Below are 23,845 nucleotides of genomic sequence, written 5' to 3'. Positions count from 1 at the left end.
GCCTAAGCAGAGAAGCCCAGACCTCCCTCTCCCCAGCTACCTGCTTATCCGGGGGAACACCAAGGCGTTCCCAGGCCAGCTGAGAGATATAATCTGTCCAGCATGTCCTAGGGCTGCCCCAATTTTAAAAAGACGATTTATTAATCATCTTTTTAAAATCAGATATAAGATCTGTATGTGATGTAAAGTTACGTTTTTTCATATAGTGAAATGTCCCACATGACGAACTGAAAGTTCATCACCTTTTGGAGAGTCAGGTGATTAGAGGAAGTTGTAGCCCCTTTGCATTTCCAATTCCAAAAGAAGACTGCTTTTTGGGTTATTTATATTTAACCACATTACAGATGCATTACGGAGACAAAAGGATTGTCTCTGTAATGCACCAAGCACATTTCAAAGATTGATGGAGAGAATGTTTGGTTCCCAGATTCACCAATCATTTTGTTGTATCTGGATGATGTAATTGTCTTTTCTGCCATAGTGGACGAGCGGTATAAAGCATATAGTTAGGGCTGGATCAGGTGACCCTGAATCCTCCCTTAGTTATGCTGCAATAGGTGTAGGCTGCTGGGGGATTCCCATTATGCACTGGGTGTTTCTTCTTCACTCACTATGTGTTTATACACCCCACTGTATTTAATCACTAGTTATTTGAATCTATGGCTCTCTTCCACAGCATGTCTTGTCCTGTCTTCCTCCCCTCACCACAACCAGTCACAACAGAAGGCATCGCTTATGAAGCCTGGTTCTGCCAGAGGTTTCTTCTTGTTTAAAGTTTTTAGTTCTCCTGTTGCCCAAGCACTTGCTCATACTGAGTTGTTTGACTGTTGGGGTTGTCTGCATTATTGCGAAATAAATTCAGAGAATGCAGTTTTATTTCATTATGAAGAGTTTAAAAAGCATAAATCAGTAAATTTTCAAGAATTGCAAAATAAGGAAGTTTCACACTTAATTTTTGAGACTCAGGTACATGAAAAATGTATTTATGGCAGAGATTCAGATATACTGTTTAAAAGATTACCCTGCTTTTACCCATTTTTGCAAAAGATACACTATTAAGTTCTTTTCAAACCTTATTATCTATTTTTTATCAGGATCCGAGCTCACACCTGTGTATTTGAAATCATTAATCTCCAGCCATTTATAAAAGCTACACCTTCATTAAACCAGTTTGAGATAAGAAGATAAAATGATGTATGCAGCCACAAAAAACAAAACAAAAAACCTTGATTCCCTACTGACATGTTTTTAGATTTATCAGGACTCCACTGAGGTTTTAAATACATTTTTAACTGAGGAAACCCACCTGACCTCAATTAAATTTATCAGAGGTTGGTAAATGGTAAATGGCCTGTATTTGTGTAGCGCTTTTACTAGTCCCTAAGGACCCCAAAGCGCTTTACACTACATTCAGTCATCCACACATTCACACACTGGTGATGGCAGCTACATTGTAGCCACAGCCACCCTGGGGCGCACTGACAGAGGCGAGGCTGCCGGACACTGGCGCCACCGGGCCCTCTGACCACCACCAGTAGGCAACGGGTGAAGTGTCTTGCCCAAGGATATTTGATATGCAGCCAGGAGGCAGCCTGGGATCCACTGACCTTCTGATTAGTGGCTGACCTGCTCTGCCACCTGAGCTACAGTCACTTTAAGGTTCAACTTAAAGGAGCAGTAACAATTTCTAAATGTATTTTATGGAGATCAACAATGAAATTTCAATGCTGATCCACCAGTTTTCCATTCTTTAAATGCAACAAAAGCAGAAATATCCGACTGATCCTCCCATAGTCTCAAAATCTGCTTCACATGAGTCTTCATGGATAAAATTTCTTGTCACTGGGCTGTGGCAGGAGATTGACGAGGAATCCAGCACACGGGGTTGTTTATCAGTGCGATTTACTGCAGGAACAAAAAAAGAAGTATTAATTTACATTTCATTTTGCTTTTTTTGTTCTGGCTTGTTCTTGAATCCTCTTTGGCAAACCTACAATCTACCTTCACTAACTATGGTTCAGATTATAAAAACAATTCACAGCAGGTTCTCTATGAGAGATATACTGATTGGATAACAAAATGCAAATTAATAAACTGCAAGCTTTTACATAAAAGGCAATATAAAAACAACTTGAACATATATTCAAGCTGTTCAAACTTTAACTTCAAGTAATTTAATGTAATAAAACTTTCAAACATTAATGATCTTATTAATGCTGATTTATTAGTACAATTATCTTTGCACTAATCTCATTTGAGCTCAATGTTAAAAGTCTATACTGCATACTACACTATTTATGCCATGCTAAACTTAGACCTAAAAGTAAAGAAATTTGTGTTTGGCAAGTTTTTCTTGTGCACAACTCACAAACTCACACACAAATCCATTTTCCTTACATGTGTCACCATTTAAGAGGAAATAAACAGGCTTTCCAACGGAGTCAAATTTATTGCCAAAAAGCATTGTTACAAAAAATAAATAATCAACCAAACACAAATTTCTTTAATTTTTCTGAAAGATATTTTATGTCTTCTACTCTAACATTTTTTTTTTTAATATTTCTACATTTTTTTCCCCATCATACTTTGTTCAAACTGACACTTTGCTATCTGTTTCCTCCATAGCATACCAGCAACCAGTGTAGTGCTGCTTTGACAAAAATCAAAAAACACAGAAATAAACTTTAAATAAGCTAGTTTTTACAATATTTGATCCGACTCTTGATTAGCCAGGATCAGACTAACATCAGACTGGTGCCCATCTTGAGTTGTAAGTAACTAAACTCTTCAAAAATTTGCACTGTGGTACAGTTTGTTTGAAATACATCCTGTATTTGTAGAGCAAGAACTCAGTCTTATGTATAAATCAAATCATTACAATAGTAAATTTACAGTAAAATAATGTAACATATTTATGCATCACTGCACAGGACCAAGCTTGATCCAACACGTCTGCAGTTCGAAACTTACTGATGCTGTTCTTGACAGGCTTCGCCAGTGTTTTCCTCATCAGTTTCCCCTTCAGCTAAAACACAAATGTAAAAAACTAAAGTTAATTATTCTATATCTATATGGCTACAGTTTCTGTAAAGATGGTGCACATACATTTTGCATTAAACAACATGGCAAGGATAAATTGCAGAATGACAAGGTTTGTGGTCAATCTAATGTGAAGGCCATTCTTCTCATTATTTACTGCAGTGTTTCCCAGTGGTTGTGGATTACCTATGGTGGTAAGTGGTGCTATTAGGTAGTTAAAATTGCAACCCAGGTTATATTTGTATAAATTAAAGACTGAAAATTTCCCACTGTTACTGAACACCTCGCATCCAAGGCATCTGTACACACCTGGAGAGAGGGATTAATGACTTTGCTAAATATAAGGGTGCTCCTCAATAATTTTTTATTTTCTATTTAGGAAGTATTAAAAAAGTAAAAGAGCTGTAGCTCCCACAATTATTGTATATCATTACCCATAAGAAGGATCGAAGTACATTTTAGTGAAATAAAAAGAAAGCACTACAGCATTAAAGTCTGAATTAGTTTCACTTAAAGCTATCCCCTTGTCATCCACATCTACAAACACACACAAAGAACATACAAAAATTGTTGTGTTGCAACGGTTTTTGTATGAACATCCCTGCATAAGATACTTACCAGGCATGAGAGGTATATGCTCATAGACAGGTTTGTGACCTAAACACACAGAAAAATATTAAATCAAACTGTTGTAACCTGTTATCAGACTATCAATTTTTTTTCTTTCTGCTAATTATCTACTATTTAATTCAGGCCACTAAAATCTGTCAGAGAAATTGTTTGTAAAGTGTTTCCCACTCAATTGATATGTAAAAGTTAAAAATATACATTATATAAAATCTTAACAGTTACAGATTACCTTTGCAGATACATTCTGATATCTTAATTTAAACAACTTTCAAAATCTACAACAATTTAATTATTTCAATATTTATTTTCAAGTAAGAGAAACAAGTTAATAATTATTCAGGACCACAGATAAGTTTAATGATATTTTCAATGTTTCTAACATCTGTTTGTAATGTTTGATCTATAACTATTGTAAGATGGTTGCAAATCAGTGCTACTATTAGTGTTTTCACAGAGTTAAATGAAATGGACTGTAAAAATCAACAATAAATAGTTTCTTCTCTTCCATAGATCTGGGTACCAGGATAACACTAACACTGGGTGAAATAAGTATTTGATCCCCTGCTGACACCCTATTAGAGCACTTTGCTCTCGCTCTGCAGGCCTACTTGTTGTTCCTAGAGTATTTAAAAGTAGAATGGGAGGCAGAGCCTTCAGTTTTCAGGCCCCTCTTCTGTGGAACCAGCTTCCAGTTTGGATTCAGGAGACAGACACTATCTCTACTTTTAAGATTAGGCTTCAAACTTTCCTTTTTGCTAAAGCATATAGTTAGGGCTGGACCAGGTGACCCTGAATCCTCCCTTAGTTATGCTGCAATAGATGTAGGCTGCCGGGGATTCCCATGATGCATTGAGTTTTTCCTTTCCAGTCACCTTTCTCACTCACTATGTGTTAACAGACCTCTCTGCATTGTGTTTTGCTCTGTATGTACAATAATACCTACAGAGAAAAACACAGCAGTGAAAGAAGAAAGAAGAAAAAACTCCCTTTTAACAGGAAGAAACTTCCAGTGAGTGAGAAAGGTGACTGAAGAAGAAACATCCAATCCAAACTGGAAGCTGGTTCCACAGAAGAGGGGCCTGAAAACTGAAGGCTCTGCCTCCCATTCTACTTTTAAATACTCTAGGAACAACAAGTAGGCCTGCAGAGCAAGAGCGAAGTGCTCTGATAGGGTGATATCAGGGCTTGCAAAATCGCTAGCCCGACGTCCCGGGGCTAGCGATTTTTCCAGTCGGGCTACCAAAATCTATCTCTGCCCTGCCCGTCGGCCTATCGTAGCAAGGAAAAATATATGTCAATGCTTTTGCATTCTTTCGGAAATGTAGCTGGGTAATTATGTCATTGGCATCGGTGAGCCACTGTCAATATGTGAAATCGCGTTTGAATTTGCGCTTGTTTTTTGCTTTCACTTTGCAATCGCGCGAACTGTGTATAGAGAGCGACAGCACTGATTGGTGAGTGACGATAATTTGCGCACCAATTCCGGAAAAGTTATGACAAATCAGACTATAAGGCAAAAAGAATGTGCAGCTTTATGGTTTCATGGACAAAAGAATTTCTGTGGCTGCAATATGACGAGCTAAATAACCAGGGCTGCACATAAGTGGTCCGCAGGTGCGCATTCGCTGTCAAAATAAAAAACGCCACAAGATAAGAAGTTGCAACGCGTGTTTGCGTACATAAGATTTTCTGGAGGAGGACTCTTAAAGATGTCGAAGAAGCTCCTTTAAGCAGTTACTGTGATGTTCCTCCACCTCCAAAGAAATGTCAGGAGTCCAAACCACAAAAGAAGCGCGTATTCTCGGAAAAGTGGTTGCAGGAGGTGAGCTGGCTTCAAACAAATGATGAACGCACAGAGATGTGGTGCAGAATGTGCCGTGAAAATCCCACTCTAGGACAAAAACAGCCTTTTATATGGACGCAAACGCACGCTGCGACTTCTTATCTGGTGCACGTCTTTTATTTTGACAGCGAATGCGCACATGCGGACCACTTATGTGCACCCGTGTAAATAACATAATGTTCTGCCGGGTGTGTTGTTGGTTTTCCCTCGATTTCTGAGTCGACAAGTGCCTTTGTTACTGGGACCAGTCATTTTAAGAAAGGCCCCCATTAGAATACATGAGAAATGCAAGAAACGCATTATTGCTCAGTCTGCAATATCTTTCCCAGAACAAACACCAATTGCAAATAACATACTAAAAATAAACCTGAAAATCTGTTTAGAACAGCTACTATGTTGCAAACAGTGAACTATCACTGGCAAAATTTAGCAGTCTCTGCAAACTTCAAAAAGCAAATGTCCTCGATCTTGGTTCCACTTGCCTCTTACCCGTGACTTCAGTGGAAATTTCAAATTCAGGATCTGACACAGACTGATTCATGTTCTATGTTCAAGTTCATAGAAATTTCTGTTCAATTAGAACCAAGTATTTGAGTTGATGATTGTAATTTTTATACAATGTTGTAATTTGTGTTTCAACAATTTTTTGATTAATGTTTTGTTTCCTTTACAATATTATACTTTAATGTATAATATTGTAAAGGAAACAAAACAGGAAACAAAACATCAATCAAAAAATTGCTCTCTTTTTTATTCGGGCTACTTAAATTTAAGTAGTCCCTGCCCGAAGGGCTACCAGGGATTTTGAAATTTTGCGAGCCCTGGATATGGTACAAGGTCATTAAGTAGGGGTTTTTATAATCGATTTATTGATTAAAATCGATTCTGGCTTGCATAACGTGAAATCGATTCATTAAAATCCTGAATCAATTTTTTAATATAAATTTATTTTGCCCGAAATGCCAGAATCTCAGGTGAAATCTCAACAACCACCAAACAGCTAAAACAGTAAATGAGAGCAGGTACACCGATTCTGCACAAAGACGTAAACACAAAGCGCTGACGCATCAGAATCAGTGAGATGTCGCCTTTCTCACCGATGGCACGGACACGGTCGGGGCTGAAAGCCGACAGCTCGCTGATTCTGATGTTTCGGCGGGTCCAAGCTTTGTGTTTACGGCCTTTTTGTGCTGATTCTGAAGCTGTTAGTTTTATCTCTCTCCAAACAATAAAAATAAAACTGACTGAACCGGCAGCAAAAGAAGATCCAAACTAAGCTTCACATAAACATCGTCATGGATTCACTCTGACTTTTACTGTTTTGCTTCCACCAGATAAAATCACACTTCATGCACAGCTCTCTCTCTCTCTCTCTCTGTACTGTTTTCTTCATTATTCGCTTGCTTGTTTCGCACAAGTCTACCGTTGTTTACAGGCTGTCGGCCGCTGTTTTTTTCCCGTTTACATACTTCTGAAAAGAAAACCTAATTTCTGCCGTTCAATACTGAATAAATTTAAACTTTTTAAAATTATTCAAAATGCAAAACGCTCAGCCGTGTCTCTAATAAAACCTCTGTAACTTCAGAGGTAATGTTCATAAGTTGATTAATGGTTTTCTTTCGTTTTTGATCTACTGCAGAATATTTTTATAAAATCCCAGAACAGGAAAATCACCTTCATGTTTTTCTGTGTTTTATCTTCAGCTACTTTGACACAAAGGCCTCTGCTGTGATGCTCACACCTTTGATAAAGTCTGGAAAGTGTCAGCTTCCTTTATAGATACAAAAATATGTAAATGTACTGATCTGAATTATAATATTTCTGACTGTCAAAATTTTCCAGATTCAAATTGAATCGAATTAAATCGTGGATCAATCAATTCGGGACCTTGTGAATCAGAATTGAATCGATTCTAGAAATCAGTGACGATACCCAGCCCTATCATTAAGATAAGATGGGGCCTGATTATTTAAGACCTTGTATGTGAGGAGCAGGATTTTGAATTCTGGATTTAACAGGAAGCCAAAACAGGAGAAATCTGCTCTCTCTTTCTAGTCCCTGTCAGGACTCTTGCTGCAGCATTTTGGATTAACTGAAGGCTTTTCAGTGAGTTTTTTGGACTTCCTGATAATAATGAATTACAGTCGTCCAGCCTGGAAGTAATAAATGCATGAACTAGTTTTTCACTCTGAGACAGGATATTTCTAACTTTAGAGATGTTGCACAGAAAGATTAAGTAACCACACCTACCAATAATGCATGTTTTATAGACTTGCGTAGACCAAATAACCAGGACTGCAGCCAGGACTGCAGCCATAGCCCCAATGATCACAGCTTGATTCCCATCAGAGTAATCCTGTTGATGGTTAACTTAAACACAGAAAACATTCACATTAGTTTGGGATTTAGTGAAAACATAATTTGATGACCATCCTTAGTCAGTTTTGACACCACTTTATCATGTGACCCTTGAGTTACTTGACCCAGAAAAAATGGCGTAGGAGTGTACAAACAGGAAACGATAAGCAGCAATAATGACAAGTTAAATGGCCATTAATGATGCAAAGCTAGTTATTTATCTTTGTGGTGAGCAGCAATATTAATCAATATTAGACAGCAGCCTAAAAAAAATTACATGAAGATTTTTTTCTGGACCAATTTTTTAGATCTAGCCTGTTAATTATAATTTTCTTTTCTTTGACACATCACATTTGTTCAAATAACCTGAAAGAGTGCATGATGACATCTTACAGCACCAAAATGGCTACGACAGTAAGACTTTTATACTTCATGGCAATAAAAACACCATGTTGACTCATCTACATGAGTTAAAGCAGGTATTACAAAAACATGTGAGTAGGGTTTTATTTTTCCTTAAAATACCCCCAAAACAAAGCAAAATACATACAGAGGAACCGTGTAAGTGCTCTACTTTGTTGCCTTGAAAACATGATTAACTCACTCTGAATTCAAATACAGATCTAGCCCTGTAAGACTCAACCCATCAAAAAACAGCCAGAAAATTCTGATTTTTTTGGAACTGAGATGTTTATTAACCCTTCAAAACAAAATCCATTGTTTATAATCTATGTTTTGTATCACATTTGATACATTGGGCATTTGTGGCAACTTTTTGTTAACAACAATGTTAATTTTAGACAAAAATTGTTTTGTCCATAACATTTTGAAATTATAGAACGTGTTTTACAGTTTTTCCTCTCAGAAACTCCTATATCAAATATGATACAAATGGTATTATAGGGTTAAAGAAGAAAATGGACTGTGATCAGAAGACTAATGATACAGGCACCAAATCATAACAGCAAAACTTTCTTACCCCAAATCACTGAAACATGCAAATTCGTTGCCTCATGAATGAGTTCACAGCTGAACTTTGACAGGTCAGACTTTAAAATCTCCACAGACTCTCTCCTCTGGAAGGTCTCATCGTTATTTGGAAGAACTCCTGAACTCTTCAGGCCGTCGTCTGCAGTCAGAACACGTCCGTTCCTTGTGATCCTCATGATGATGTCTTTGGCGTAGAAGCCTGTGGCGAGGCAGGTCAGGATGAGGTTTGTCTGCACTTTGGCCTTCTTTGCAAACACAAACACCTCAGGTGGAGCTGGAAGCAGGAAATGGAAAGTGACGTGTGCATGATGACTTAACACACATAACTGAACCATCCCTGAATATGTATTCATAACAAAAAACTAGTCACCACACAGAGTTTTATATTTTTATAATTGATAATACAATTTTCCTATTTAAATGAGGTTTGAGATCGTAGGAAACTACAAGTACCTCAGGCTGCGGCAAGACAACAAACTGGAGTTCTCTTGCATGAATGTATAAGAGGGGCCAGAGCAGGCTGTACTTTCTGAGAATGGTAAATGGCCTGTATTTATATAGCGCCTTACTAGTCCTTAAGGACCCCAAAGCGCTTTACATATCCAGTCATCCACCCATTCACACACACATTCACACACTGGTGATGGCAGCTACATTGTAGCCACAGCCACCCTGGGCCGCACTGACAGAGGCGAGGCTGCCGGACACTGGCGCCACCGGGCCCTCTGACCACCACCAGTAGGCAACGGGTGAAGTGTCTCGCCCAAGGACACAACGACCGAGACTGAAGGCTGTGCTCCTTAACATATAAAGGAAACTGCTGTTGCTGTTCTACCAGTCTGTGGCCACCAGCTGATCTTTTATGTGGTGATGTACTTGGGGGGGGGGGGGGGGGGGGGGGGGGACGACTCCCTGGTGACAAGGGCAGAGAAGAGGACAAACTGCTGAACATCATGGACGATGTCAGCCACCCACTGCACTGTTATCAATGCACAGAGAAGCCTGATGCTCCTCTCCAGGAGTACAACCAGCAGGACTAAAACCTCCTTTGTACTCCGAGCCATCAAACATACAACTCAGCACTTGGGTTGGGGGGGGGGTAACATGACGGGAGAGGTGGGCAATAAACTAAACACACTGACACTTTCCCAATTGCTGTTGATATTTTATTCTTAATTATTTGTACCTGCTTGGTATTTTTTCTTTTTTATATTTAAGATAATGTGGCGTGCTGCTGGAACCATGATTTCCCTGAGGGGACCTCCCCAAGGGATTAATAATGAAATTAAAAGTTCTTTTCTTTCTTCTAAATAATGACCATCCCAGCTAGCTCAAGGTTGGTAAATTCAAAGCTTAGTTAATCCTTTGCTTAATTAATTGTACATATTATAAGTAAACCAAATTATATAATTAAATATTAATTACACTTTTTGATGCTTTTAATGTGAAATGTTGACCTAAAAAATGTACCTCACTTTTTATGTAAATATCTAAGTTTGTCTCATGTTTTAAAAACCTGTTATGTAATTTATCTATTGCTTATTTCTATCTATAGTTACTTCTATAGACTCCACTAATAATAAATTTTAAAACAACCTTTTTCATGTCATACATACATTTCTTTTTGAGCTGCTGTTGTTCATAATTCAAGAACATGCTCAGCCAATCGATGCACTCGTTCTCCAGGTATCCCTTGGTGTACTCTTTCAGCACCTGGACGCCGTCCCACTTCCTCTTGGTGGGTTCTGCCTCGGGAGTCGGAGCGACCCAGACTCCGTTTTTATCATCGAAGGACAGGAAGTCGTTTCCATCGTAGTTGTACATGTCCACGCCTCGGACAAACCTGAGCGTGCCGTCAGTCTGTTTTTCACCCTCACAGCCCACCATCCACTGAAGAACGTGAGGGTCTGAAGGAATGAACAAAGAATTTCTTAAAAATATAAAAAGATGATGAATACTGTAAATGAAACTGTTAAAAAAACTTTTTAATTTAAACCAAGAAACAGAAATAAATTGTTTCTGACCTGAAGAACTTGATTTCAAGCTAATTCAAGCTGAATAATTTTTATATAAAAATCTTATTTTGTTAATATTATGTAGGTTCTTCAGATTTCATGGATTGTACCTGAGTGATTAAATCATTAAAACAGCAAAGACTTACTGTCTAAGTCATTCTGTCTCATTCGCTCCATCAGGATGCCGATGTTGACCTTGAACCACTGCTGCTTGGTCTTGCGGGACTGTGTGCCTCTTTCCCAGTAATCAGCAGGTAAACGCTCTCTCATCCACTCCTGTCTGGGAACTTTCACCTGATGCTCGCTGTCAAAGTAGTCGATCATCTTGTCGTCCAGCAAACCCATGGCTGTGAACTGGTGGATGCCCGGGAGGCCGACAGGTTTGGAGAGCGCCGTGTAGATGTAGGTGAGGGAGTGAGTCTCTGAAAGTCACACAGGAGGAAATGTTTTTATCCCACACAGCTGTGAAGCTCCATGTGACTCATGTTTAGGATGACTTAGCATTTACAGTGCCATGAAAATCAGTAAGCCCCCTTACTGATTTCTAAGTTTTTTATGCATTGTCTCAGCTAGAAACTTAGAAATGTAAACTGGACTAAGAAACCAACAAGAGTCCTATAGAGAAAAAAATCTACCCACTGATAATCAGGGATTAGTTCACATTAATAACTGATATTAACTAATTGTTCAAACTAAAGTTAAAGTTTGTGTGAAAACGTCACCGAGCTGTTTGAGACCTACAAATTGTACAGAGGTTTAAAATCAGACGGAGAACTTCCTGTTCTTGTTTGGCTTGTGATTACATTTTGTTTAGTTTTAATGTCTCTGAACTTTCTCTGGAAGGAAAAAACATCTAACTATTTTCTTTAGCTTTTAAAAACAATTTAAAAAAGTATTTTTACCCAACCAAAACTTAAACTCAACTTAAAAGTTACTTTAAACTCAGAGCGTGGATAGAAAGTAGCATTCCTTTCTTGTTGATACAGAGTTCTTTGAAATTTCTTCTTTTTTAGTTCCAGTTTTACATGTTGAGGTGAGTTTGTGTCCCTGTATTTGTAAATGGAGTCCAGGCTGGGAGGGAAGACAGAGTATTAATTTTGATCACCTTTCTGTGTCTGTTGTCTTCACTGTAAGTTGACTTTGTTCATTAAAACAGAGAAATGTAGAATATTCCTGAACCATGAGGGAGGAACAGAGAAACACAGAGAGCTCCTTTAAAAAGCAGTGAGAGCTCTTCAGCAGCACAGACGTGATCTGTGTTTGTCATTTAGTGAGGACAGAGCACGGTGCTGTTCTCTGCAGAGCTGTGATCAGGGTGCCATCCACTATCAACTTCCTAAATCTTCTCTCTGACACATAACGGCCACATTAAACCAGAAGTAACACTGAAACTGATGAACAACCTCCACATAAAAACAAAAGAATAACAAAGTAAACTTAAATGAAAATTAAAAAAAAAACCCAAAAAAAACCCTATATGACACAATATTGTTAAAAAATCTAAAACTATAATAAATGTCTATATGTTTTCACATAGCTGTAAAATTGAGAGGTATTTTAGTAGAAATATTTTATGTTATATAATATAATAAAACCATATTTTTTCCTCCTCTGGTACCGAGTGTACCGCAATCAGCTGATCAAAACAGGTTACAGGTTACAACATACCAGCACAAACATAACTGTTTCTCAGCACGTCTGCAGGGAGGGTAGGAAAAAAAAAAGAAAAAAGCGGCAGCTCAAAGCACACTTTTTGGAGACCTTTTGTTTTTTCCACACATCACCTCACTGACTGGATGACTGTATATTAGGAGTGAGACAAAGTGAAGCCCCACTGTCAGGCGGAGATTTGCCTTCCTGCAGACGTGCTGATAGATGTCAGGATTTTTAATCATCATCAGTAAGAAACTGTAATGTTTGTGGTGTGATATGAATGCAGTAACCTGTGATGTAGTAAACATCCATCCATTCGCTTCCGCTTATGCTTTTCAGGATCACAGGGGGCACTGGAGCCTATCCCAGCTGTCACAGGGCGAGAGGCGGGGTACACCCTGGACAGGTCGCCAGTCTGTCACAGGGCTAACACACAGGGACACACAACCATTCACACTCACATTCAAACCAATGGGCAGAGTTTCCAATTAATCTATCCCCACTAACTGCATGTCTTTGGATGGTGGGAGGAAGCCAGAGTACCCAGACTCCAGTTTGTAGGTCTGCTGACTCACACAGGCTCTCCTCCAAAGTCCTCATTTATAAAGTGCTTTACAAACAGAACATCACAGCTAACAGCTGAATTTTAGCCAAACAGCAAACAGCCACATCCTAAAGTGGACAGTAGAACATGAACATAAACTCACTGCTGCAGCTCTACAGTGATCCCCTAACACTGATGTTTAGTTTTACAGTCCTTATTTTCCTCTGAGGTATCAATCCTGTCACTTGTTAGTAGGGGTGCAACGATACTCGTATTGATATTGAACCGTTCGATACAGTGCTTTCGGTTCGGTACACATATGTATCGAACAATACAATTTTTTTATTTATTTTACCAACTTCTTCTGAAGATGCTGTCTGTGTTGAGCGCTCAGTGGATCTGCGTTCGACTACTCTGTCTAGGCTCCACTGTCGAGCGCAGATCCACTGAGCGCAGCGCAAGCTAGCAAGACAGAAGCTAAGCTCCTTGCAACATGGCAAATTGAACCTCCCCCACCCTCATTCAGATCTGGCGTTTGGAACTATTTTGGTTTTCATGTGACGTATGACCCTGAAGGTAAGCGCGTCATGGACAAAAGTAAAACAGTATGTTGGATGTGCCAGCAATGCTCAATTACATGGGTGGGAACTAGTGCGTTAGCTTGTTAAGGTGTTGACGCCGTCCAGCCCCACGCACGGGGCGATCTGCGGTAACTCGTAAACGGAGATTTGCGGCGTTATGGCGTTAATGTCATTTTAACGAGATTAACGCTGACAGCACTAGTGGGAACACAACGAATATGACTGCACATTTACGCAAGTGGAAGCAGACAAAAACAACAAGCACGCATGCTACAAACTTTACCCGAGTCATTTAGACAGCCGTTAGCACATGATTCTCCTTATGGGGACCTGATATGTTTAATATGCTGCTGAGAATATAGCCCAGAAGAAGCGTATAGTATAGCTTTTATTTTGGAAAGAGCCATTTCTCTGTAATAAACTCTCTTTTCCAAAGATGAGTGATTCCTCCATCAGATAGATTTATTATTTTATTACTTTGTTGTTTCAGCAACAATAAATTTAAAAACTGTACTTTTGAGTTAAAATATATATTTATAATTTTAATAAATGACAAATCAAAAAGGCATGAACATTTTTTTTTGTATCGAAAAAAATATTGAACCGTGACACCAAAGTATCAAACCGAACCGTGAATTTTGTGTATCGTTGCACCCCTACTTGTTAGCTAACATCGGCTAATGCAGTGGCTCCCAAACTTTTTTTGCTAGGCTCCTATTTGTTATACCCCCCCCTCCCCTGATTAAGGAACTGACCTCCCAGCGCATTGTTCCTTCAGTGGGCTGGTTTCAATCATTATGCAAATGTACTGTTTATAAGATTGGGGAAACCTGCAGTCAGCTGAGACTGAAGAAGCCACAAAACGCTATGTCCAGATGAACAGAATCAACTTTTTGGAGACAGCCCAGCATGTGCTCCCGACGCAGAGTTTCTGTTGGGAAGTGTTCTGACAAAACACTCTACCTAACAAGCTGTCCTACTTGTTGTTACTGCACATGCACACAACTTAAAACAGCCAAGTTTTAATGTTGTTAATGGTGTTAATAGTACACGCCTATTACTTGATCCTACCCCGATCTTGTGCGTGCGAAAAAGGGTTAGTATTATATGTTTTGCTTCTTTATTACAGTTTATACTTGTTTTCCTTAAGCTGTTTTCAATTTAGTAACTTTTCAAGCTAACATGCGTTTTGTTTTTTGTGCAAAAATACTCCAATTTGCAGTCTCAATTGAAGTCATATTTCAAATCTTGATTTAGTACTTCTAAAATCTGTAAACTGGCATACAGCGTAAACCTTGTCAATTAATGTTAGTCCTCCTGCCTAAATAAACACAAGCAGGAAGCACGTTTTGACAGTGTGATTTGGCCATCAGAACGTCCTACCTATAGGTATGTACGATAGTACATCGTACATACCTATAGGTACCTATACCTATAGGTATAGGTACCTATAGGTAGGAAACCATGTAAGATAGTATATTCTGATAAGGTAGCACAGATTGATAAACATGACTATTAATTTACGCTATGGTAGGATGTTTTGACAAAGTAGGACGTTTTGTCAGAATCCATCCATCCTACCTGACAAACCATCCTACCCGTTGTTTCTATGCATGCGCACAACATGAAATTAAGTGGCGAACCGTCCTACCTTTGTGAATTTAAGCTACAAGCATACTTCAACAGCTAAAATTAAGTGGTGAACAATCCTATCTTTGTGAATATGAGATAGAAGCTTAATTTTACAGCTACAATTCAGTGGCAAATCATCTTACCTTTGTTAATGAGACCTAGAAACAAACTCTGACGTGCCAAACCATGCTACCTTTGTGAATGTGACCTACAAACATACTTTAACGGGTAAAATGAAGTGGCAAACCGTCCTGGCTTTATGATTGTGAGCTACAAGTATACTCTGATGGGCACAGTTAAGTGGCAAACAGTCATACCTACTTAAATTGGTGCTGGAATTACTCTGTGACAGCAGAAATGTGCATAAACTACTTACGGTAGGACGTTTTGTCAGAACACCTGATGCGCTTAGCTTCCCTTTTTGTGTTGTGCGCATGCACGCACATACTCAGAAACAACGGGTAGGACGGTTTACGGGGTAGGCTAGCTAAATTCCCAGAACACCGGCAAAATGTGAACTGTATGAGTGAGGAAATAAAAGATATTCTCCGACACCAGACATATGGAATCATGCTACGCTACTAAAAATAAATGAATAAAACTTAGAACAGTTAATTAAACTAAAACCGTCGTTTGAAATGTTTCACGGTCAGACAGTTACTTTCGATTTTAAACAACCTCGTGAATGTTTGTAAAAACTAACAAAAAAACCCCGCAAACTCACCGCATTTCCCCCTCAGCCCTGTCCCCAAAAGGACAAGAACTGCGATAATCAGCATTTCAATCTCAGTAACACCATTTTCTCGGTAATAAACTCAACATTATTGATCTGTTAGACCGAGTTTTCCTCTCCCCGTCTACCCGCCTCTTTCTGCTTCCTGCTTTCATCTGCTGATGGCGCATTCAGGGACCGCACATAAACGAGAGATATTTAATGCAGGTCCACAAGTCACCGTCTTTTTTCATTTACACAACTAAAACAACAAAACTACAACCAGTGGCGTGTCCAGCGGGCCACCCCCCAACCAGACTGGCCACCCCGAAGCTAAAACAATAAAATTCAATCAAATGTACGATTATGTTTTCACAGTGAAGCTAAGATATCCGAGTGTAAGTGAATGCAGCGTCGGCTTCAAGACGGTGTTGTGCCAAAGTAGTAGTTGACCCTCCGTCAAAAATTGTTTCCCCATTCACGGGAGCGCGCAAAGTAGGAGGAGCCACGTGCCCAGCTCCGTTCTGTACGCTACTTGTCACTGATCTGCAGTCGACGCAATAAAGAGTAAAAGTTGGAAAACAGCAGACTCGATGAATTTAATATTAGTTTCGTGACATTGTAATGTGCCGTGTGGAAGACAATTTACCTTAAACTGTACACTAAAATAACCTGCTGGGAATACTTTGTCTAGAAAAAGACTTTGATACTATAATACTGTAAAAACCAGACGCGATCATGGAAACACGTCGCTCTCCAGTGAATTTACTCTCGGTTTACACTTTGTAGCGAAGCTATCACCAATGAGTTTATTTGGAAAATCAATCACAGTATAACCAATAAGTACAGTAACTTTGGAGACGATTTCTTCTTCACAGCAAAAGTTATGGAGGGGTACAAAATTTATCAGGCTGTGTGGCATCGGCTGCCAAAATGTGTGCCCCCCCCCAATCTATAATGATGCACATTGGCAGAGGTTTTCTTTGTAAATAAATAAAATTTAAAACAACATTTAAATATATATATTTATCGTCTTTGTAAGTAACAGGGCTTTTCAAAATTTTGCAAGTTAGTTTTGGCCAACCTTTCGTAGGCCTACTCGACTCCGACATATAGATGCTGATAGTGGCGTGCCTTCTGATTTGTACCAGTTTATCTTATAACCTGACAACCTTAAAAATGACTCTACGCATGTGAGCAGCGCTGGTAAAAATTAAGTGTTATCCATTAATACTGCTAAGATGTTGTCAGCATATAAATAACTTGCTCCCTGCCGCCTGCGTGAACACCTCTGATAGCCATGTTAGCTCGATTAGCTAAGATCAGTGGTTCCAGAAATATCGTGAAGAAGAGCGGGGACGAAGAACACCCCATGCGGGTCCCACGACTGAGATGGAAAAACTCTGACACCAATCTATTTGTCAAAACTGCTCAGGAGGACATTTTGTCAATAATCAGGTTCTCTGGCAGCAGGTCAGTCACATGACTGAACAATGAGTATGTGTTAGTCCCTGTAGGGAAATGACTCCTCTGCATTTAACCCATTCACCCAGTGAAGCAGTGGGCAGCCACCAATGCAGCGCCGGGGAGCAGCGTGTAGGGACGGTACCTTGCTCAACCTCAGGGCCCTTCAGTGGAGTTGAACCACCAACCCTCCGATCACGGGGCAGCTACTCTACCTACTGGGCTATCTCTGAACAACTGGGTATAAAAAGAGGCGGAGTTTCTCAGGAATTAAAGATGGACACAAAAATATCAGAATTATGTTCGTCAGTGTTAAATTATCTACAGGAAATAATCCAAACGTGATCATCATCGTTTTATTTTGAAATGAATAGTGTTGCTGTAACTGCTTCCACCTTCATGCTGTACGGTGGTACAATCACTCACTTTGGTCACTGGAGGACTTTAAAACGGCTTCAAACGAAATAATTATAAAAACTGTCATTGTTTGGATGCAGGAAGAAAAAGACTGAAGACAAATGAAAGGATCCATCAGCAGCACCTGACGCTCGTCGCTCCAACATCGATAAAAACACTCAACTCATGATTCACACATTAAGTTCAGTTTATTATAAGAACAACACAAAAATACTTTTACTTTCTGATCCTTCACATTACGACTGAAACACTTTTTAAACAGAAGCTGTAAATATTTCTGACAAATATGACTGTCGTTCACTATAATGACGAGGTTTCAGGATTGTGGGAGAGTTACACTGAAGGTCCTGCAGCTGATGTGTTGCTGATGTATAAAAACTGATTCCTGTGTTTCTTGACTTTTCGGAGCTTGTTGTCAAACACTGAGTGGATTTTTCTCTACAATCTTCTCATCTTTCATGAATCATTTCCTTCCAGCGGCTCTGAATCAAACTGCTGCTCTGAGGTTTCCAGGCTTTACTTTCTGAGCTCTTTCAAAGAATCCAGTTTATATGAAACTGCAGCAGCTTTGAAAGTTGGATTCACTTTTTTATTCTCACTGCTGCACAAACCTGATTTGACATGTTTGAGTAAAAACTCCAAGTTTAAACTGTAAAATGCAGCAAACGTGAGCCTCCTCTTAGTCTGCATGTTGGGACATGTGGTAAATACACTTGTTTTGGTAAATGTGGCTTCAGGGAGCCTTCAGGCGCTCTGACGGACGTTCTTGCAGACGTCAGAACATCAGCTGGACGGGCTCCAGCAGCAGTCTGCCTGAACCCGGGCTGTCGGAGTCATCGGCTGCAGGGATGAACAGTGTTAGAGTATCACAGAGGAGCACGTGCTCTGGCCTCTTCTTCTGCTTTGACTTTTGCAAACCTGCATTGACTGTGTGTTTGCTGTGAGCATGACTCAGCAGGAGGAGGCAGTCACATGACAAACAGCTGTATGAATGAGATCTGCTCAGTGCAAACTGCTTACTCATGATTTCTGTTCTTTATAAAGAGCTGAAATATTGACTCAGAAGATATAAGTGTGACGCACAGACAGCAACACCTCACAGTAATCAGATTACTAGATGAAGGTTAGTGATTACATTTCCTCCACACACTGATTTCCTTAATAAACGATACTTACAGGAGACACCTGAGTCAGAGGCGGAGTCAGGGGCGGAGTCAGGGGCGGAGTCAGGGGCGGAGTCAGAGGAGCTTTGAGAGTCTGAAGGAAAGAAATTAATTCAGGTAAACTTGTGAGTTGAATATGTAAAAATAACAATATCATGATAAAAAATAATTAACATGACTTTCATATTTACGCATCACTGCACAGTTGAAAACACACAAACTTGAAAAACTAAATAAATAAATTGCTGCACAACCAGTAAATTTTTAAGCTAATGTTCAGGAAAAGTATTTCCTGTTTAGAGTTCAGGTTGGAATTTTCCAGAGAAAATCTAAAGGAGCCGGCAGAGACCCTGTAGCAGACTGATGGATGATCCACAGTAGACGTGCACACAGGAAACTCTCCACACTGTGGACCTAACTCTGGATTCACCCACTCAAATTCAGTTCAGTAACTGACTCTGAGTTCAAACATTGGCCTGAACAGAAAAGTGACTGTGGTCAGAAAACTAAAGCTGCAGGGATCTGCTGCTCTCCAACACAACGTTAAACAAAGAGGAAAACTGTGACAAATCAAAAAAACAAAAATAAAATAAAGTGTCTCACCCCAAACTCTGGTAACGCTCACAGCAGATGCTGCATGAACGACTTCACAGCTGAACGCAGACAGGTCAGACCTTAAAACCTCCACATGGTCTCTCCTCTGGAAGGTGTGGTCTTCATTGGGAAGAACTCCTGAGCTCATCAGGCCGTCGTCTGCGGTCAGGACACTCTCATTCTTTTTCATCCTCAGGACGATGTCTGCTGGGTAGAAGCCTGTGGCGAGGCAGGTCAGCACCACGTCTGCATCCACTCTGGAGGTCTTTGCATACAGGGACACCTCGGGTGGAGCTGGAGGAGGAAATGTAAAGAGGTGTGTATCTCCTCAGCTATCGCTGCAAACAGGAACCGTTCAGCTTTCTTTGACCCCTAACGACTGAGCACAGCTGTGGCAGACGTGTCGCACGCTGACGTTTAGTTTGTGGCTTCCACACAAAATGCTTTCACATCTGTAGTCTCACATCTGGAGCTGAACGTCACTAAGCACTTGGAGAGACGCTCGTTTATCTCGTCTCTGTGACTTTTTTATCCACCAGGTGTTTCTGTAGGTGAACACCTGCCGTGTGTGGGGAGGGCGCAGCGAGGTAGTACAACGACAGTTTGAAGATAAAAAGTCAGTTTTTGACTGATTACCAGTGTTGGGAAGGTTACTTTTAAAATGTATTCCATTACAGATTACAGATTACATGCCCCAAAATGTATTCTGTAACGTATTCCGTTACGTTACTCAATGAGAGTAACGTATTCTGAATACTTTGGATTACTTAATATATTATCATGCTGTTTACAACTACATGAATGTACTATTGCTGTGATTTATTACTGTTACTGAAGGTCCGCGGCTCCGAACCGTAGTAAAGGGACCTCTGGCTAATACGGTGGGTTCTGTGTCGGGCTCGTAGCTGAAAACTAGCTTTACTTTGTTGTCTGGGTCAACTTTGCTAGCAGAGACAGAGAGAGGCGTTGAAAGGCTGCTCCAACAGAACTTATTGTTTCAGAGGAAAACACGAACACGGTGTACAGTCGAGTCTTAATAGTTTACTTACAGCTGGGCTCGTCAGGCTCTCTTCTTGGCTGCAGTGGTTATTATTATATTTACATGCTTCCAGCTCCCGTTTCTGCTCGATGACAGCTCGTACTTTTCCTTTTTCTCCCTCCCTCGCTCACAGACACATAACGTGTATGGCAGTCCATTCTCCCTGCAGCACGGACTACACTGCCCATGATGCTACATTCTTTAGAGCTATACCTGTAGCATTCTGCCTATTAGCTTAGCACAACAACAACAAAAAGGCCTCTCTCACCCAGGAAACACGCAGAGAGAGAGAGTGTCACCTTGTAACCATGGCAACCGTAACGCTGCCTGGAACAACAGAACGTAGCTGTCAAACAAAACCCAAACAGTCCTGACCCGCCACAATATGAAACAGGGAAGTACCGCCGTGTAATCCTTTTATTTCAACAAAGTAACTGTATTCTAAATACCACCTTTTTAAACGGTAACTGTAACGGAATACAGTTACTCATATTTTGTATTTTAAATACGTAACGGCGGTACATGTATTCCGTTACTCCCCAACACTGCTGATTACTGATTTTGCTGATAGGTAGTCGTGTGTTCTTTCATTTATATTGAGCTGTAAATCTGCATTACTGCTGCCATAATGACACTGTTGTGTTCAAATAAAGGAGGAAATAATCTTTAAGCTTTTTACATTTATTTGACCTGAACTTAGAAAAGTTGGAAGTTTAACTGAAGGTTCTTGGATTTCTGAATGTTATTGAACCATAATCACACACAAAGCCTCCTCTATGGAGTCTGATAATAATAAATATCAAAATACAGAAACTAGATGTCATACATACAGGTGTTTCGTGGCTGCTGTTGTTCATAATTCAAGAACATGCTCAGCCAATAGATGCACTCGTTCTCCAGGTATCCCTTGGTGTACTCTTTCAGCACCTGGACGCCGTCCCACTTCCTCTTGGTGGTTTGTGCCTCTGGAATCGGAGCGACCCAGACTCCACTTCTATCATCGAAGGACAGGAAGTCGTCTCCATCGTAGGCGTACATGTCCATGCCTCGGACAAACCTGAGCGTGCCGTCAGGCTGCGTCTCACCCTCACAGCCGTGCATCCACTGAAGAACGTGGAGGTCTGGAAGCAGGAGGGCGAAATAAAGGAAGAACAAACAAAGGACAAGGAAATAAAGATTCAGAGGAGACAAGATGAGGAAGCAGGAACAACTTGTTCCTGACCTGAGGAACCTGATCTCAAATGGAAGACTTTTTCAATAAAATGTTATTTTGTTGATGTCATGCAGGTCTTCAGCTTTCGAGGGTCTGACCTGAGTCATTCTGTCTCATTCGCTCCATCAGGATGCCGATGTTGACCTTGAACCACTGCTGCTTGCTCTTGCGGGACTGTGTGCCTTTTTCCCAGTAATCAGCAGGTAAACGCTCTCTCATCCACTCCTGTCTGGGAACTTTCACCTGATTCTCGCTGTCAAAGTAGTCGATCATCTTGTCGTCCAGCAAACCCATGGCTGTGAACTGGTGGATGCCCGGGAGGCCGACAGGTTTGGAGAGCGCCGTGTAGATGTAGGTGAGGGAGTGAGTCTCTGAAAGTCACACAGGAGGAAATGTTTTTATTGCAGCCAGCTGAGAAAAACCATCTGAATATTTACATCCACTATGAATCAGGAAGCTTTGCTCTTTGGTATTTTAGTCAGTCCCTGATAAACAATGATTACGTCCATTCAGTTTTTCTGTCTCTTTAAACCTCTGTGTGCTACATTTGTTAAAGAGCAGCTGCTCTAGAGGACATTAACTAAGGTCCACCTGTTAAAAACCACAGAGTTAAAACATACAGTTACAAAATGAGCTTAATCAGATCTCTCAGACAGCATCGCAATGATTTACAAAGTTATTGTAGAAAAATATGGACGATGGTGGACAAGTGAAGGACAGAAGGATCCATCCATCATCCATCTATCATCCATCCATCATCCATCCATCATCCATCCATCCATCATCCATCCATCATCCATCCATCCATCCATCCATCATCCATCCATCATCCATCATCCATCATCCATCCATCCATCATCCATCCATCCATCATCCATCCATCATCCATCCATCATCCATCCATCCATCATCCATCCATCCATCATCCATCCATCCATCCATCATCCATCCATCATCCATCCATTATCCATCCATCATCAATCATCCATCCATCCATCATCCATCCATCCATCATCCATCCATCCATCATCCATCCATCCATCCATCCATCATCCATCCATCATCCATCCATCATCCATCCATCCATCATCCATCCATCATCCATCCATCAATCCATTACCCATCCATCCATCATCCATCTATCATCCATCCATCCATCATCCATCCATCATCCATCCATCAATCATCCATCCATCCATCCATCCATCATCCATCCATCCACCATCCATCCATCATCCATCCATCATCCATCCATCCATCCATCATCCATCCATCATCCATCCATCCATCCATCATCCATCCATCATCCATCATCATCATCCATCCATCATCCATCCATCCATCATCCATCCATCATCCATCCATCCATCATCCATCCAAACATCACCCATCCATCCACCATCCATCCATCATCCATCCATCCATATTCCACCCATCATCCATCCATCCATCCATCATCCATCCATCCATCATCCATCCATCATCCATCATCATCCATCCATCATCCATCATCATCCATCCATCCATCAATCATCCATCCATCCATCATCCATCCATCATCCATCCATCATCCATCATCATCCATCCATCCATCAATCATCCATCCATCCATCATCCATCCATCATCCATCCATCATCCATCCATCCATTACCCATCCATCCACCATCCATCCATCATCCATCCATCCATCATCCATCCATCATCCATCCATCCATCATCCATCCATCCATCATCCATCATCCATCCATCCATCATCCATCCATCCATCATCCATCCATCCATCATCCATCCATCATCCATCCATCTATCCATCATCCATCCATCCATCATCCATCCATCCATCATCCATCCATCATCCATCCATTCAGCCATCATCCATCCATCCAGCCATCATCCATTCATCATCCATCCATCCATCCTCCATCCATCTATCCATCTATCCATCTATCGATCCATC

At 40.4% G+C, this 23,845-nt stretch overlaps 2 protein-coding genes across 4 annotated transcripts in view; both read right to left on the bottom strand.

Moving 5' to 3' along the window:
• Window positions 1-851: 851 nt before the first annotated feature.
• LOC102783770 (H-2 class I histocompatibility antigen, Q10 alpha chain-like) lies at window positions 852-16,160 on the bottom strand. Its single transcript, XM_006809119.3, has 8 exons — window positions 16,010-16,160; window positions 11,022-11,297; window positions 10,477-10,767; window positions 8,850-9,134; window positions 7,763-7,882; window positions 3,658-3,696; window positions 2,971-3,025; window positions 852-1,905 (listed from the first exon to the last, which is right to left on the bottom strand). Exons 1-8 carry the CDS (start codon window positions 16,062-16,064, stop codon window positions 1,893-1,895), a joined length of 1,134 nt encoding a protein of 377 aa, XP_006809182.2. The 5' UTR covers window positions 16,065-16,160; the 3' UTR covers window positions 852-1,892.
• Window positions 16,161-18,047: 1,887 nt separating this feature from the next.
• Window positions 18,048-23,845, bottom strand: part of LOC102785861 (uncharacterized) — a 41,781-nt gene continuing 35,983 nt past the window's right edge. For all 3 annotated transcript variants that reach the window (XM_087834589.1, XM_087834590.1, XM_087834591.1), the window contains 5 exons: window positions 21,986-22,258; window positions 21,505-21,795; window positions 19,645-19,929; window positions 19,055-19,135; window positions 18,048-18,718 (listed from right to left, as the gene is read on the bottom strand). In XM_087834589.1, coding sequence (XP_087690715.1) covers window positions 18,654-18,718; window positions 19,055-19,135; window positions 19,645-19,929; window positions 21,505-21,795; window positions 21,986-22,258 — 995 coding nt within the window. In that variant the 3' untranslated portion in view covers window positions 18,048-18,653. The remainder of the gene's footprint in view (window positions 18,719-19,054; window positions 19,136-19,644; window positions 19,930-21,504; window positions 21,796-21,985; window positions 22,259-23,845) is intronic.

Source organism: Neolamprologus brichardi, chromosome 22, assembly GCF_056152115.1.
Source record: "Neolamprologus brichardi isolate AB-2024 chromosome 22, ASM5615211v1, whole genome shotgun sequence".
Taxonomy (NCBI): Eukaryota; Metazoa; Chordata; class Actinopteri; order Cichliformes; family Cichlidae; genus Neolamprologus; species Neolamprologus brichardi.
Note: the sequence above shows the minus strand (reverse complement) of the source record. Positions and strands in the feature narration are given on the sequence as shown.

Bases quoted from the DNA above. Each gene is read 5' to 3' on its own strand.
- LOC102783770 (XM_006809119.3), bottom strand. From the start codon at position 16,064: ATGCTGATTATCGCAGTTCTTGTCCTTTTGGGGACAGGGCTGAGGGGG. The intron at 10,768-11,021 runs GTAAGTCTTTGC...TCATTCCTTCAG, and splicing joins GAGACAGAATGACTTAGACA to ACCCTCACGTTCTTCAGTGG. The intron at 9,135-10,476 runs GTATGTATGACA...TCCTGCTTCCAG, and splicing joins ACAGCAGCTCAAAAAGAAAT to CTCCACCTGAGGTGTTTGTG.